General features: G+C 40.4%; 1 protein-coding gene across 2 annotated transcripts in view; it reads right to left on the bottom strand.

The window, feature by feature from the left end:
* F5 (coagulation factor V) overlaps positions 1–18,294 on the bottom strand; it is a 72,242-nt gene that overhangs the window by 30,432 nt on the left and 23,516 nt on the right. For both annotated transcript variants that reach the window (XM_027922887.2, XM_027922886.3), the window contains exons 4-12: positions 17,809–18,021; positions 16,193–16,336; positions 13,147–13,368; positions 11,686–11,851; positions 8,512–8,689; positions 6,859–6,958; positions 6,242–6,453; positions 5,010–5,160; positions 2,802–3,014 (exon numbers count right to left, since the gene is read on the bottom strand). In XM_027922887.2, the coding sequence (XP_027778688.2) occupies positions 2,802–3,014; positions 5,010–5,160; positions 6,242–6,453; positions 6,859–6,958; positions 8,512–8,689; positions 11,686–11,851; positions 13,147–13,368; positions 16,193–16,336; positions 17,809–18,021 (1,599 nt within the window). The remainder of the gene's footprint in view (positions 1–2,801; positions 3,015–5,009; positions 5,161–6,241; positions 6,454–6,858; positions 6,959–8,511; positions 8,690–11,685; positions 11,852–13,146; positions 13,369–16,192; positions 16,337–17,808; positions 18,022–18,294) is intronic.

Raw genomic sequence — 18,294 nt, 5'->3', positions numbered from 1 at the left:
CAATATCCTCAAAAAAAAATAAAATAAAATACTTGGGAATCAACCTAACAAAAGAGGTGAAAGATTTATACAATGAAAACTACAGAACCCTAAAGAGAGAAATAGAAGAAGACCTTAGAAGATGGAAAAATATACCCTGTTCGTGGATAGGAAGAACTAACATCATCAAAATGGCGATATTACCCAAAGTTCTCTATAAGTTTAATGCAGTGCCAATCAAAATCCCAACGGTATTTCTTGTAGAAATAGATAAAGCAATCATGAAATTCATATGGAAAAACAAAAGACCCAGAATAGCAAAAGCAATTCTAAGCAGGAAGTGTGAATCAGGTGGTATAGCGATACCAGATTTCAAACTATATTACAGAGCAATAGTAACAAAAACAGCATGGTACTGGTACCAAAACAGGCGGGTGGACCAATGGTACAGAATAGAGGACACAGAGACCAATCCACAAAATTACAACTTTCTTATATTTGATAAAGGGGCTAAAAGCCTGCAATGGAGGAAGGATAGCATCTTCAACAAATGGTGCTGGGAAAACTGGAAATCCATATGCAACAAAATGAAACTGAATCCCTTTCTCTCGCCATGCACAAAAGTTAACTCAAAATGGATCAAAGAGCTTGATATCAAATCAAAGACCCTGTGCCTGATAGAAGAAAAAGTTGGCTCCGATCTACATATTGTGGGGTCGGGCTCCAAATTCCTAAATAGGACACCCATAGCACAAGAGTTAATAACTAGAATCAACAAATGGGACTTACTCAAACTAAAAAGTTTTTTCTCAGCAAGAGAAACAATAAGAGAGGTAAATAGGGAGCCTACATCCTGGGAACAAATTTTTAGTCCTCACACTTCAGATAGAGCCCTAATATCCAGAGTATACAAAGAACTCAAAAAATTAAACAATAAGATAACAAATAACCCAATCAACAAATGGGCCAAAGACCTGAACAGACACTTCTCAGAGGACGACATACAATCAATCAACAAGTACATGAAAAAATGCTCACCATCTCTAGCAGTCAGAGAAATGCAAATCAAAACCACCCTGAGATACCATCTCACTCCAGTAAGATTAGCAGCCATTATGAAGTCAAACAACAACAAGTGCTGGCGAGGATGTGGGGAAAAGGGTACTCTTGTACATTGCTGGTGGGACTGAAAATTGGTGCGGCCAATTTGGAAAGCAGTATGGAGATTCCTGGGAAAGCTGGGAATGGAACCACCATTTGACCCAGCTATTGCCCTTCTCGGACTATTCCCTGAAGACCTTAAAAGAGCGTACTACAGGGATACTGCCACATCGATGTTCATAGCAGCACAATTCACAATAGCAAGACTGTGGAACCAACCCAGATGCCCTTCAATAGATGAATGGATAAAAAAAATGTGGCATTTATACACCATGGAGTATTATGCAGCTCTAAAAAATGACAAAATCATGGAATTTGCAGGGAAATGGATGGCATTAGAGCAGATTATGCTAAGTGAAGCTAGCCAATCCCTAAAAAACAAATGCCAAATGTCTTCTTTGATATAATGAGAGCAACTAAGAACAGAGCAGAGAGGAAGAGCAGGAGGAAAAGATTAACATTAAACAAAGACATGAGGTGAGAGGGAAAGGGAGAGAAAAGGGAAATTGCATGGAAATGGAAGGAGACCCTCATTGTTATACAAAATTATGTATAAGAGGTTGTGAGGGGGAAGGGAAAAAAAACAAGGGAAAGAATTAAATTACAACAGATGGGGTAGAGAGAGAAGATGGGAGGGGAGGGGAGGGGGGATAGTAGAGGATAGGGAAGGTAGCAGAATACAACAGTTACTAATATGGCAATATGTAAAAATGTGGATGTGTAATCGATGTGATTCTGCAATCTGTATTTGGGGTAAAAATGGGAGTTCATAACCCACTTGAATCGAATGTATGAAATATGATATGTCAAGAGCTTTGTAATGTTTTGAACAACCAATAAAAAAAAAGATGCCAGGAAAATGAGGAGAAAAAAAAAGAATAAAATGGATTTGAATATCATTAACATCCTATTAGCTCTGCATTTTGTTTAAGAGTTGGATTTAGGGGGTGATGATGAGGTCTACTCCAACAAACAAGGCATATTTATGCATCTCTAATAAATCATTTGGGTGGGGCCAGGGCAAATTTGAGTCTCTGAAATGGCACAAATTGCTGACACACTTGAGATTTCCTGGATGTCTCCAACAGTCATGACTTGTGGAGTGCCAGGCGCTTGGTGCATACAACAACCCATGGCTGATGTGGCTTTTTAGGGCGTTATTACACTGTCTTTCAGATGAATAATTTGAAGTTCAGGAAGGCCAAATAACTTGTCCAAGGTTATAAAAGATGGAGTGGCACAGCAGGATTGGAAGTCAGGTCTAACATACCAATGCTGTCCCAAGGCAGCCTTGAAAGCACTGTATCTGATAACTGCTGACCCCGGGTAGCATGGCAGTCTTAAAAAGTTGATAAGTGCATTTTGATAAAAGGAAATGCTCCTCTGAGGCTGAAATATTTGTGCTTCTTCCTCAGGGTTAGGCTGTATCCTTTTGCTGTGGTGTGTCTTTACTTCCCACTTGGCCCAGAGATTGTATCAATGAAACCCAAATGAAAGGACTGAACCTATTTAAGTCATTAACTTCCCAGATGGAAACTGAAGAAGCAGTGGAAGGATAGCCTGCAGAGGTCAGGGAAATGGACCCACCAGTGGTGGTCATATGGGGAACTTCAGCAGATCCAAAGTCAGCTTTCTCTCCAAGGGTCCACGCTCTTACTCACCAACATTATCCATTGTGACAGTCACAGATTCTCCGCGCATAGGGAAGAGGGTCAAGGTATCCTCGTGCCTTTTTCCATAGATGAATGAGTGACCAGTGAAATGAATGGTCAGAATATCATCCTGGGTCCCCACACTGCAGAAGTGCCACTGGACAGTGTCATCAAAGCAGAATCCTAGAGTAGGTATGCTTTCAGGCACATAACCGTTGATAGCTGAAAGAGTGAGGGCTATTAGAACACCCAAAGGGCAGGCATCTCATTCTGTTTAAGTCCATCTGGTTGTGTCGAAGCAGTGGTCATTCAAGATAACATTTCCCAGGTCTAATGTGGCTAGAAGGTCAAATGAAGACTTCCCCAGGGGAGCTTACTCTAAGTTAGCTAAGTGAGTGATACCAGGACAAAGACAATGTCTTTCATTCATTTGTCAAATGTATAGTAGATATTTTGTGTACTGTGCTTTGTCTTGGAGGTCAATTTAGAATACTGTCCAGGATAATTCTACCTAGGATAACAATATAAGAAATTCATCTTCTTGAAATATGGGTCATTGAGTAAAAACGAATGTCCCCCTAAAAGAGTCTGTTCAGCATATTTTGTCATTCTTATTGTCATCTAATCTCATCTGTATAAGTTACAATTTTCATTCAAGTATTGAGTTAATAATTTTCTGCTTTATGCAACATCTTTTTTTCTTAAGTACTAAGCATGGTAATCAAATCAAAGATCTAGTTTCTGTGAGTAGAGGACATACGTCTGCTTAGATTGTTACTGTACTTGTAGTACTGGCACAATGCCTGACACTGATCAAACTTTCAAATGGGCACTTAACACATACATGTTGAACCACTGACATATATGTTATTAGTTCGTACCCTGTTTTAGATGGTTGTGTATGGTCCATATCTACACTGTCCAATATGGTGGCCTCTGGCTACAGTGGCTATTGGACACTTGAAATGTGGTAGAAAAACATGTGCTATAAAAATAAAATATATGCTGGATTTCAAAGACAAAAATCTTATTAATTTTTTATTGATTGTATTTTGAGGTGATAATGTCTAGAATACAGTAGGTTGAATAAAATACATTATTAAAATTAATATCACTTATTTCTCTTTTCCTTCTTATGTGGCTACCAGAAAATTTTAAATTACATATGTAACTCATATGTAATTTTTATTGGATAGAATTGGTCTATATTCACTGCTGAAATGAAATTATATGAAGAAAGCTGAGAAAAACTTCCATTTAGAATGATTTGTCATGTTATCTGTCAGTTCTGGTAATCCCCAATAGTCAGTCATTTGGAGCTATGTGAACAGCCCTTGGAGAATTCATCCTCAGAGTTAGAGTATCAGAGAAGGTGACTCTTGACTCTGAGGCACAAAAGAGACCCTGTCTATTGTGGAGAAGTCTGCTTCTAGCTGCCTCAGTGAAAGTTCTCTCAGATTCCCCATGGCGGTGAACTTTGGAAGTGCAGCAAATGGCCGAACCCCAGCTCAGGGAATTCCTTCTGCTTTGAACTTTGTACTGCTCCCTTAAAACCTCTTCATGCATTGCCTTTCCCAGACTTTTGGGTCCCCAGACTCATTTTGCTTTATTTTGACTTGACAATCCAGTTTTGGATTACCTATCTTGTTTCCACCCTGACCTTAAATAAGGAGCATTCACCCTGCACAAGAGTAAAGTTCCAAGATACCATTGAGCAGGGCCTGTAGCACCTTCCCTGCTTCCTTCCTCACTGCCCAGGGCATGTGCACACACATCTACCCACACACACGTGTGCACACATGCACACACATGCATTCATACATATGCACAGGCACACACACACACAAATACACATTAGGAGTAGTAGACCAAGAAGTGCCTAGGATGACGAGCCTTTGACTTCTTGCTTAAAACATAACAAGCCTTGGCTGCAATGACATCATCCCAGCTTTTCTTTTATAAATAAATAAAAGTTGTAGACTGACACAACACCTTTTTTATTTATTTGTTTTTACGTGGTACTGAAGATTGAGCCCAGTGCTTACATAAGCACTCTATCACCCCAGGGTTTTGTCACCAAGTCCTTGAATTTGAAGTAAGGATAAGAGAACTGCTTTTCAGTGCATGTATTCACACCCCTGTCTCGGCCTCTAGTCACAGGCTTACTTCCACCACAGGAGTTAGAACCTGGTGGACAGAAACAGTGCCCCGACTTACTGCTCATGATGTTGGACTGATAGAACCTGGGGTCGTCGCGTTTCACCTCATCAGGATTTTCACAGAATTTGTTGATGTTGTCTTCAATGTACCAGCTCTTGTTCTCATCGAACACTGCAAACACAGCCTGTTGCTCAATGTCTGCCGCTTTCTGGAAGGTGAAAGGGCTGTGTTCAGAGACAAATGCTCCTGCTGTCTATCTAGAATACCAAGTTCTTCAGACACCAGAGGGGCGCTGCCCTGGGGACTGCTCAGTTCAAGGCACTGAGAGCCTATTTTGTACCAAGTTTGTCAGAGCTAATAATAAGCTAGTATGCAAACTCAAAGAGCAGAGTCTAAAATTCAGAGACTAAAATATCCCAGAGGAAAAATCGCACTTTCACCATGGCAGCTGCATGTCTACTTACCTCTTAACTGAACACCTTTCAAGTGTGATTGATACGTGTGTTCCGAATAGTAGCAGAGGCCAAAACAGAAGGGTTCAGCAGGGAAGGCTCATGTCTCTCCTACCTCTTCCCACCTGCTTAACATATCAGGATCTTCCAAGTATCTATTTCTGATTTTTCCCAGGCATCTATTTTTCCAGTATGCCTTGGGATGGCGCCTCTTTTACCGTTACTAAGCCTAAGTGGGAATTTTAGGTTATTGCTTTGAGATATTGATTTTCAGTGAAGATAAGCTTGGAAAACCAACTCTGATCACATTCTTCTGTGTAATTAAGTTTCACCAGGGAAAGACCACTGTCTGGTACAGCTTCACTAGAAATGGTGTCTCCAAGTGCACCTGCTTTCACGGAGTCTTTCCTGTCACTCTTTTGTGGGTCTCTAGAAATGAAAAAAGGTGGGTGCTAAGCTTTCTACTTTACCAGGTGATATATCGCTGAGCTCCCAAGCCTCTCTGTGAAATTTTTAGCGGGGGTATTGCCCATTTGATAAAAGGAAGAAATTAGTAAAAGTTAAGTGACTTCCTCACTAACAGACATGGGGTTTGAAACTAAGACAAAATGTGATATCACACTATAAATTTGCCTTGTGCAGTCAGAGTCCACATGTAACAGAAAATAAAAAAATAATAACCAAAATGGTAAATGTCATCACTCACATGCTAAAGAAAATTATATGGAAATTACTGTTCTGTAGAAGGAAACCCACTTATTTAGCAAGGACATCTAGCTTGTTTCATCCAGAAGAAACTCCCAGAATTTCCGAGGGGTTACCTCACAGACAAAATACCTGTATGCCTCTCTTGTCCAGGGATCTGCTCTTACAAATTAGAAGGAGCCCTATAAGCCCAGAGGCAATGTCCCTTGTAACGTCCACATCACTGTAGTAAGGTCTTGTTAAGCACTGGGCATCATTTTCTGTGGGTTCGTCGATCTCTAGGATGTTCCACTTGTAAGTATAGGTTTCTCCTGGTTGAACTGCTCTGATCATGGTGCGACTACCTGAAAGAAAGTGCCTTCAGTTTCGTTTTCAAATAGAAAATGATTTCATTATAATGAACAGAAAACACCAAATATTTTAACTCTCATCAGAACCAATTAATAATGGGGAGGGGGGCGATATTTTTTTTTACCATTCGTGAAACACTACTGGAATTCTGACTAGCATGTAGCCATCCAGTGTTGTTCCACTAGGGGCCGCCATGACATTAATAATGGTTACCATGTTGTGCTGTTACTACAGACAAATTGCCTGAAGTGAGAAAGATCTGGGTGTGATTCATAGGATCTCCCTGTGTGTAAACAATTAACTGTACTAGTTATACTACGGGGCAAGGAGCGCAATAGAAAAATATGGAAGCCTCTCAGAGGCCACTAGTTCTTTCAGTAGAAGTGAAAGATTCTAACCTGAGGTGTAAGAAGAGTTGACTTCATCTTCATAAGGAGAGAAGGTCACTCCATGAGGGTAAATACTGTAGACTCGGCTGGCCATATTTTTGAACACGATCTACAAGGTTAGATTTATTTCTTCAGTGTTTAAGGTCACTCAAGAGAACTAATAAAGGATGACGTCATCTTTGCAGATTTACCGTGTATGTGTGCATGTGCTCTGATAATAGGACCCCCAATTTTTTCTTTTTTGGTATGGAATTCTCCTTGCATTTGGTGGAGGTCTCATCTTGGTGCCCTTTGTAAATGACTTTCTTATAATATTTTCTAATTTTGTTTGAAAAATTGTTGAGGTGCACACATGTGCCTATACATGCACAGGAGAAAATTAGTTCGTTTATCTGAGCAACAACCTCTCCCGAAATGTGGCAAGAGGCTTTGAGAAGTTCACACTCATATTAAGTGGAAGACCTTAGAGGACATCCTGGGAGAGATTACATTTTTCCTCCTAGTGTATCACCCTCTGCAAGCTGGTCTCCACCTGGTTCCTGGTCTCCTTTTAGTTTGGATCACACCTCATTTCAGACCTGGTCCTTCTCATCTCTAGGCCATGGTCCCTCTCTTGCTAGATCTCCTAGGACCACTGTCATTAAAGCCATCTTCCTGAAGGGTACAAATAGCCAGACCTTGAATTCCCAGTGAGGCATATTTATACCTAGTAGAGTACCAAGAAGGAACCAGAAATGAGGAAGGGGAGAAGTGAGGAATATTTTTGTTCTTTTGCTGTTTAGGAATGAACAGCATAGGCTGAGGCCTTCTAACCTTCCAATGAGAGTCTTATTCTTATCTTCTGCATGGCTGATAACCAAAGCCTTTAAATCATCCACAGTAAACTGTGGATTACTACATCCTAGGATCTTGCCAAAGATTAAAACCTTCTATTTCCTGCTGCCCAGTTCTTATGTATCTCAATGATATGATTTAATATTTAAGAAGAACTATCCGATGAAAACTCCAAGTTCTTAATCCATATCTCAATTTACCTTTATCAGAGTCCAATCTTTAGAGAACCACATACCTAGACCATATTAAAGAATTGGTTTTACTCCATTGTGTTTACTGTGACTAAAGATGAGATACATTATTTTAAAGACCCTGCATAGCAGTTTACATTCTGCAACAGTTGTAGGAATTTTGTGAAAGATGCTGTCTGCCACATTGTACAGCCCCCTCTCTTGCAGGATCTATGGGCAGAATTTCTTAGGTCTCAGTATCAGAAAACTGTGGTTCTTTATTGGTTGCATAAGTCTTGCTCTGGCGTATTTCCTTTTCTAGTTGGCTATCATAAAGTTTAGGACCAAATTTGCATGTGGTCTCTTAGGATCATATGGTATGGATTTTGTTTTACTTATTTGTGGCTTTTTTTTTTTCTTTGATCTCTCATTATACTCCACCCAACTACATTCACTCTTTGTTTTATTCATTTGTGACTTGATGATATGTCCCAGGACTTTTGAATTATTGAGAAGATTATAAATAAATGCAAAATGTGTTAATCATTTTTAAATTAAAAACTGCATGAGCACCTTTTTCTTTTAAATATAAACAACCAGGCATGCCGTGATCTCTTTTTGCCATTTCATTTCTTTCATAGTTCTTTAGGTTACTTACTTTGAGAGTATCTCTGACCTGGGCTCTGATAATAGGGCCCAAAATTCCTTCTTCTTTGATATTGGAATTCTCTACACGTTTGGTGAAGGTCTCATCTTGGTACTGTTTGTAAACAACTTTCTTATAATATTTTCCAATTTGATTTGAGAAATTGTCCAAGTGCAGAGACCTGTATTTTCTTTAGAATGAAATGAAATAATAATAGAGAAAAATTAAACCACTTCCTCAAGTACAGACCCAGTAGGATGGGGAAACCCTGTGCTAGAAGTTCTGCTTTGGGGTTAGCTAAAATGCAAGTTCTCTAAAAATTTCTGTAGTTTGCAAGGTCCTGATGTCTTCTATCTTGTTGGAAAACTAGAAACTTCTTAATTGTCTCTTCCACCACTGGTAGAGTCCCAGGTACCAGATTAGACCTTTCTGTCATTCTCATGCAGCAGACCTTTAGACGCCCCTGGAAAAAGGGCCACATTGCAGGAAAGGATAGGACACACTAGGACATTTTTCAGTCTTTCCTGTCACTCGGTCTACGATTCCCTGATTGGCTTTCAGGTGCTTCTCAGTCCCCCAAAGCACTTTGCTAACCAGGAAGTTTCACCATCTTTATTAATCATAGCTCTCTGAGCTCTTGGGCTCTCCCTCTCACTATTCACCCAATCTCAGGTGCAGACCCAAAACTGACCTCCTTCACCCATCTTCTGTAGCCACCAGGATAAGTGATTTAGGGCCAGCAATAAAGCACTTTCCTCTGATGCTTTTTTCTGCCTTAGTTGGCAAAAGCAGATGCTCCATGATAGAGTATTAATTTTATGCATTTATTTTGAGCAGTGAAAAACACTAATTATTGCCAAAGGGGCCCAGAGATTCCTATCTCAGTTGTGTCACTAATTATATAATCCTGGCCAAATTTTTTTTTTAACCCATAACATTGTGGTAAGTTTTTTATATTAAATAAATAAAAACTTATTATTAAATTTTTTTAGAGCAAGTAATCTTTTAAAAAAATATTTATTTTTTAGTTGTAGGTGAACACACAATATCTTTATTTCATTTTTATGTGGTGCAGAAGATCGAACCCAGTGCCTCATGCATGCTAGGTGAGCACTCTACCACTGAGCCATAACCCCAGTCCTAGAGCAAGTAATCTTAAAGAAATTAAACAACAACTGGTTAAACAACAACTGTTATTTTAGAATACTGTATTATGTTATTTCTTTAAAAGCTAAACTTGGTTAATATAAAACCATCAATGTAATTGTGGTGCTATTACTCTTCTCTGTATATTAAATGTGTTCATAATTTCCAGGTATACAAGTCTTTAAGGTAAAAACTTTAAAAGAGCATTATATCAAGCTGGAGTTCTCCATTATGAAGTTGTATGGTAATTTTAGGCTTATAAGAATAACATATTGGAGATTTATTTATATCATTTAATGTTCTATAACTGGATCTTTTTATGATTAAATTATTTATTCTAATTTCTTATACATGATGTCAGAATGCAATTCATTTCATATTATACATATAGAGCACAATTTTTCAAGTCACTGATTGTACACAAAGTATTTCCCCACCATTCGTGTCTTCATACATGTACTGAGGGTAGTGATGAGTAATTCATTCCACCATCATTCCTACCCCCTTGCCCCATCCTTTCCCCTCCCTCCCCTTTGCCCTATCTAAAGTTCCTCCACTACTCCCATGCCCCCCCATCGCCATTATGAGTCAGCATCCTCATATCAAAGAAAACATTTGGCCTTTGGTTTTTTAGGATTGGCTTGCTTCTCTTAGCATTATATTCTCCAACTTCATCTATTTACTGCAAATCTGGCCAAATTTCATTTTTTTCTTGTTTTTTAATTTTACTTATTTATTTATTTTCTTTTTTATTGATTTGAAAAAAATGACAGTGGAATGTATTACAATTCTTATTACACTTATACAGCACAATTTTTCACGTCTCTGGTTGTATATAAAGTATGTTGACACCAATTTGTGTCTTCATACATGTACTTTGGATAATGATATCCATCACATGCCACCATCCTTGCTAATCCCCTGCCTCCTCCTTTTCCCTCCCACCCCTCTGCCCTATCTAGAATTCATCTATTCCTCCCATGCTCCCCCTCCCTACCCAGCTATGAATCAGCCTCCTCATATATTCCCATGATTTTACTACAGTGAAACTGATATGCTTCCCAAATTTTCTGACATATTAATTTCATGTGTGTAATTCCAGAATCTTTATGCAGATATTACTTGCAAATATAAATATTCTTATCTCCCTGTTCCCTTAACAAAAGGTGGCTATTTTTTCCTCTGTACTATATCTTGACTCTAACTTAAATGACATATCTTCTAGGACTTTTTATATTAGCATATAGAGAACATTTGGCATCCTTTTCTGTCTGTTTGACTTTTGGAAGATTCACAGTATTCCATTGTATTATATCATAATTTATTAAACATGCTTCCTGTTACTAGACAGTTGGGTTGTTTTGATCTTTTGCTACTGCTAACAGTACTGAATGCCCTAAATGTCCATCATCTTATCTGTGAACAGGAAGGCCTATATAGCTAAATTCCCAGAGTGGGATTGCTGGCTGTGAGGGCGATATATGTATTTATAATTTGATACATTTTCCCAAGTTCCTGAATGGCTTTAACAATGTATTCTGCTACCAGTAATATATGACCATACTTATATTCCACAGCCTGACATATGAACTGAGCCTAATAGGCTAAAAAACAATATTCCAATGAGGCTTAATTTGCATTTCTCTCATGATGAGTGAATTCAGTCTTTCTCAATTGTTCAAGAGCTATTCACATTTCCAGATTTCTTAATATCTCTGACATAATCCCTCTCCTATAAAAAGTCAAGAGCAGTCCCTAACTTGTAGAACTGAATGAAGTAAAGCTCATAGGAAGTATTGAGTGCTGTGCTTGGCAAGTTTTCACAGAAGGGCTGCTGTTACAGTGATTGCTGTTACTGGGCTGAATTCCCTGAGTTAGTTTGGGGTCATGCATGGTTGTCTTTGACAAGGAGATCTGAATGGAAACAAACACACGTGTCCCTGGGGAAAGCTGTCCACTGTGACACTTCACCCACATATGTCGGGCCTTGCAAAACAGGTCTCAAACCTTTGCAGAGTGAAACAAACCCCAGGCACTCACTTGTCCATGTTTGCTGGTATGATAGGTGCATAGTCCCAGATGACTTCCTCTGCAGCAATGAAGTATTCCCACCTCTTGATGTGCCGCCTCTGGTCTCGGGTTAGTTTCTTAGGATTCCTGGTTTTTTTGGGGCAGTTTTTAATGTCAATGTAAGCCTGCATCCCAGCTGTAGTAGGACATAAATACGGGGAAAGAACATGAGAAAAGAAATTGTTGATCAAAAACACATATTTTTAAAAATGAATTTGGGGAAAATTTAAACAATAACAGTGAAAGTAATGCTCAGGCTTCCAAACTTCTGAGCATTTTGGTTTGGAACTCCGTCTGTGGCCTGCAGAAGTAAGAGTGCCAAGCAGTGGAGGGGAGGAGGTAAGAGTGACAACCAGTGCTAGAGGAAACACCTGGGAACAGTCCCTTTGTTCTTCTGGAGCAGGAAGATTTCTTGTAATTTATAAGCCCTTAAAGTCTGTGACTAAGGCTAGGGGTATAGCTCTGTGGTAAATCTCGGCATGTGGGAAGCCCTGTGTCCTGTCCCAGCACCACAAAATGTAAAAGCAAACCCTATAATTTAGATCTTGTGAATTCTTATTTTTCCTGTTATTTGTCTTTGAAAAATGAAGATAAAACATCAGTACATAGTTAATGAAATTGTCATTTACGATTAAATCATGACACAGAATGGTGCTTATCCTTGATTAATGTTATTTCTATTTTTGTCTTATTATTATCAGGAACTGTATCTTCCATGGATATTGTGGCAATTTTGTTACTTTGAACATAATTTTAGTTGCTCAGTGTGAAAAGAAAACCAAAGGATACCATGGAGTACTTCTTTCTAGCATGTGTTGCTGACACACGTTAGTTTGGTAACAAAATGATTTGTATAGAGGTATCATTTACTTAGATTTTAGTCTCTGTACACATGATCCCTACAATTAATAGTTTTAAAGCAAAAATGTGCAATAGAACAACCAGCGGTTGTGTGTGCGTGATGCCACAGTCCTACCTTACTTCCTTGACATTCTCCACAGCCACCCCCGGGATATGGGCTGTGCATGATTCACTCAGCACTCCTCAGACACAGGGTGGTTTCTATGTTAAAATTTTAGCACTCTTGGAGCCTTGGTGCCTCTATAGTTTGTGGGTGTCTGTCTGTCCTTTTGGCTACATTTGACAACCCCCAAGAAAGAATTCCTCTCCGTAGCATTTGTTTCCTTCCTCTTTTTTTTTTTTTTCCTTTCGAGGAAGTAGAGCTCTCTTCAGCTTTTGCATCATTTAAAAAAAAAAAATCTTTGCCAATTCCTTCACTTCCTTCATCCCCAAGCCCTGGTTCTACGTCTAGAAGCAGAGCATCTAAATTCTGTTAGGAACCAGGGCATGTGTATCGGGGAGTGGGGTGGGCTTGAAAGATGAAGGGGGTGCTGGTGCAAGGGAAGCAAGCCTGTCAGAAGAGTGCCTTGCCTTGGAAGTGTTTTGGGATGAAAGAAGAGATGATCCACTTCCCCTCTGGGCTCATGGTCATGTTTGCAGTAGTGGATGTCGTACTGGCGAGGTTGAGGACGGAGACCTTGTGGTGGCTCTGCTCCAGGACCTGGCCATTGAAATGGATGGAGAACAGCTCTGGCCCAGAACTCATTCCAATCAGATGCCAGCTGACATGATCGTGGGCACAAACCGCTATATCTGAGAGAATAGGAGAGAAGAGGCTGCTACAGGCATTCAGTTCACTGTTCTGTGGTAAAAGTTCACTTCCCAATGCACAGCAAGCACCCGCTCTGTGGCAGGCATTCTGTGAAGTTTGCGGTGGGGAGCAGATGCTCCAGTTGTGGTGCTGTCCTACAGAGTGACAGCAAAAGGAGCAGTCATAGCCCACTGCAGTAAATAGCAGCAAGTTACCAAGGTCAGAGTAGAGCCCAGAGCTGGGGGACATTAGTTTAGAAACATGGGAGTGCTGAGGGATTAGGCCATGGAGGGGACTGAGTAGGTGGCCAACTGTCCCGACTTACCCAGGACTCTCAGTATGAGAACTGATAGAATCCTGGGTAAGACAGGGTGGCCGGCCACACCAGTCTGCTCTCTGTTGTTACAGCAACAGAAGGAATCCAACGAGAGCCTCCAATAAGGCTGCATCCAAAAGCTTTCTCTTCTTCCCTAGACAGGGACAAAGCACTGCCTACAGGGAGGACTTTCTATTGCTTTCTCATTCACATTTGATTGTCTGACTTTGGGTCACAGGCTCTCCTTAAAATGCCGTGGGTGTCCTCATTATGCTGGGCCCCTGGGAGCGTTTCATGGATGGAGTAATGAGAACTGAGGACAAAAATTTGTTTTGCTCCTTCTTCGCTTCCACAGCAACTGGAAAAATGCTTATTAGCTCAGTAGGATATTTTAATCCTGGTTTCTGTCTCTCTCATGGGCTTTAAATTTCAGATCTATAATCACCAGACACTAGATCACGGGACTGAGAATCAGTTCCTACCCATTGAGGGGCTCGTACTGTTCTGGAGACCACTGCAGCAATGCAGGGAGTCTGGCAGCACTGGTACAAGCTGAAAGTAGGAGGCTTTTTGGAGTCTTACACCCCTAAGGAATGCTCATGTGGAAGAGCAACTGAATCAGCATTCATCACATTATTTCAATTTATCCTGTTCCATAGGCAGGGAGTTTTATAGGCATCAACTCTTCTATTAATGGTATTACCCTTCCCTTGCCCTTTTACCCCCAATTATTAGTTTCTAACTTAAATTATTATCTCTGTCTCATGAAGTTGTTTTTTTCAGGGGGCGGGCAGTAACTGGCACTCAAACCACTGAGCCGCATACCCAGCCCTCTTTTGTATTTTATTTACAGACAGAGTCTTGTTGAAATGCTTAGCACCTTGCAGTTGCTGAGCCTGGCTTTGAACTCGCAGTCTTCCTGCCTCACCTCCTGGTAGAATTGATTAAGAACTAACACTCCAGGGCATATGGTAACAAGTCTGAGGACAAAATAAAAGCATTTCCCTATAGAATACTAACTTCTGAGATGTCATGGGATTATACTGAGCCCAGCAAGTTTTTTTTTTTCTTTTGGCTGCCATATGTTTACAGGCATTTTTCACTCTCGAGACACAGAGAGATGGTCAATCCATTTTTGTAAGTAAGTACGTAGAGATTACCCTAAGATGGGGAAGAGAATGAGGTGTGGACTTAAACCTCCCAGGATTAACTGAGCTTCAGGTTTACCAGTTCCTGATTTTGGAGTTCAGAGTCAATGCCCAGAGTCTTAGAATGTGTTTTTAATAACTCAGGTGGAGAACAGAGTCAAAAGAAATAGAATTCAATTTACAAGCAATACCTAGACCTCAACTCTTGATGATTTATTTTTTTTATAGATGAAGCCATTTGTGCTATTCAGACAAAGAGAATGACATCTCAGAAGTTAGTGTTCTACAGGGAAATGCTTTTATTTTGTCCTCAGACTTGTTACCATATACCCTGGAGTGTTAGTTCTTAATCAATTCTACCAGAAGGAGGGAGGAGAGGTGGTCTGGGCAGAGCTGTGGTTTGGATGTGGTTAGTATGTCCCTAATGATTCATGTGCTATAGGCTGGTCCTCAGTGTCGTGGTGGGGAAGAGGAGAGACCTTTAAGAGGTAAAGCCTGTGGAAGCACCCTATTTACTTCTCACCAGAGTAAGTTGTTATAAAGGAAGTCCACCCGTGTATTTGACCTCTCCTGTATGTGGCCATTTCTCTTTCTGCTTCTCTGCCATGTTGTGACACAGACAAAATGTACCTTACAAGAAGCTGAACTGATGAGGCTGCTCAATCTTGGATGTTCAGCTTCTAAAATTGTGAGCTAAAGAAAACCTCTTTTTATTTATAAAGTACTCAGCTTTAGGTATTTTGTTACAGCAACAGAAAATGGATGAATACAGTGGACGTTAAGGTTATTTTCTACTTAACAGTAGTTCTGATTTTACTTTCTCATCAGAGTCTGTTGATATATGGAAATTAAAGAAAAACATTCTGCATGCCATTGAATATTACTCATTCATCAACTTTTGAAATAAATAATGTATTTGTATGTTAGGGATTTCTCCTATTAGTTCATCTTCACTGAAAGTGTCTTTATTGCATTCTTCCTGCTGACTTGCTGACCATTCCTGCTAGGGAATGACCTGGAAGTAGGTGTGTTCATAATGCAGCAAGGTTCACAAGACTCACTGAGGGAGACTGAACTGACACCCTGGAGGTCTTTCTGGAAGACAGGCCAAGTGAAGCCTGTTCAGAGCACCACACCAGAGAAGGCTGTCCTTGTCCAAGCTAGCTTCTAATTTACATATTATACTTTCCTGGTTTAAAAGAAGGGTGATACAGTCTTAAGAAATGCTGCCCTAGATGATGTTGCTTTCTGATAGGAGTTGAAAAACAGGAAGTGGCCTCCTTGCCTAGTGCCTGGGGGAGGCGGTGGAGCCAAGGTATAGCTAGTCTACAGTGGTTGGGTAGTGCATGGCTCAGGTGTTACCTGGCATCGTCCTGTTCACATAGCCGTTGACCGTGTACATCAGGGACGACGACTGGGCCCAGCTCTTGCTTTCATCAAACACAGCAAACAGCAGTATGTGTTGCCTGTCAAACATCTTCTGAGTCCCATCTTCAGTTAGGGTGCCTGAGAGAAAATACATGGTAGCCTCCTGCATTGAAGACTCATTAGCTTTCTAGATAGCAAAGGGTTTAGGGCAAGAAAACAATCATAAGGATATAATTGAAGAGTTGTTATTTTTGAAAATAGCATCTTTATCAAGGAATAATAGTTGAGAGTTATTAAATTTCTGGTGCCACATTATTTATTTTGGCACCTGGTGGTCTGGGGGGACAGCTTTATAGGTAAATTTTACCTGGAACAGAAAGAAAGCATTTGGTGACTATCAAGGACTGTTCTATATAAGTATCCATTTCCTTGAGTCTTATCAGACCAAGACGTACTACCTTAGCTCAGGTGGTAAAGTCTCACACGCTAAGCTTAATGCAGCTATCTCGTTTGTATGTGATATGGGCCAGTAGAGAATTGGATGTATCAGGAGTAATTCTTTTTCATGTAAGGAAATATTGCTGCTGATGGTAAAATGAAAAAGGGGCTTTTCATAAGTTTAAAAAATTTAAGTGTCTGCCGCAGTCCGGCTGCAGCAAAATAACCGGGAGGTGACGAGCAACTTGTGTACATTGATACAGCAGGAGTGGGAGCCGTTTATTGTAGGACAGGAGGGGTATATATACATTCCACACAGCTTATCTTAATTAACATAAACTAGATACAGCAGTCAACCAATAAGGAATCTCCACACTTAATGGCTCGCTGGCGTTACTTCACAAACCACTCCCTCTGGCAAAATGCCAGGTGCCATCTTGACTTGTTTACAGACCCTAACAAGTGTCAGTGTCCATTACAATATCTTCTGTATACAGGCAATGAAAAAAATGTATTTGTGTAATGAATAACTGAGTTGTGCGTAGGTCTGGTCTGTGTCTGTGTCGGCAAATGGTGAGGGCATCACATTATTTCTCCTGGCACAGTTTGTTGTGGCTCTTTGCTTGTTTTAAGGGAACATGGGCTGAATTCCTAGGTAAAGGGAGAACCCAAGCCCAGACAATGACATTTCTTAAAAAGTCAGCTTGAGTATGTTTGAAACCTGCTACTCAAAGTGTTCAACTTGATGATAAGAAAGGAAGCTGTAGTTTCGTGTATTTATAGACCAATTACCAACCCAAGCCTCTGCTCTGTCCAGCATGTCAGATACCTTCACCTGCATTCTTTCTAAGAACTCTTCAGCAGAATACAGGCTGCTGTCCCCTTTTAGAAAGGCCAGCATTGAGGTCAGTGTGATAAGCATGATGTCAGAATACACTCTCAGAGAGTCATTTACTTGGTAGGAGCGTCCAAGCCTGAGCTAAAGGAAGAATTAGAATAAACAGGGTAGGGTGCAGGCCCTCAAACAGTAGGTGTTTTCTACTATCAAGCAATGATCGGTCACCACCCCGCTCCCTCTGCCTGATGTACAGAAGGCAGGTACAAGGTACCAAACTGCATCCCACACGGAGCTCCTTACCACCAGAACATATCTGCTGATGTGGAATCTGTACCTTTCTTACAGATAAGGAGGGGTCCAACCAGCCCTGAGTTGAAGTCCTGAATCAGATTTACATAGGAGTAGTAGATGTGGGTGAGACAGGGAGGGTCGTCCTGTGTGGGACCACTGTCCTCGCCGATGTGCCACTCATAGGTGTATTCTTGGCCTGGAGCTACAGCGTCGTCCATCTTCTCCACGGGGGATGTGTGGTCGGGGTAAGACGCACCTGGGGAAGTGAAGGCCATGAGGACATCTGGGCAGATACCAAGGACGACTTTTGCATCATTCTCAAATCTGGGAGCCTGAGATGAACTCTCTGGCAGGTATATGCCTTTCTATAGTGAAACTTTATAATTTGGAAAGATTCACAATACTTACTTCTATGCCCACAGAATAGCTGTAACTAGTGAATTAGTTAAGGTTTAGCAAGTCAATTTTCCAGGGTATCCTAACAATTATTTAAATATAATCACAGACTCAAATACCTCTGGTCAGTAAA

This window comes from Marmota flaviventris, chromosome 12 (assembly GCF_047511675.1).
Source record: "Marmota flaviventris isolate mMarFla1 chromosome 12, mMarFla1.hap1, whole genome shotgun sequence".
Classification (NCBI taxonomy): Eukaryota; Metazoa; Chordata; class Mammalia; order Rodentia; family Sciuridae; genus Marmota; species Marmota flaviventris.
The sequence above is the reverse complement of the archived record's forward strand: the minus strand, read 5'-3'. Positions and strand labels throughout refer to the sequence as shown.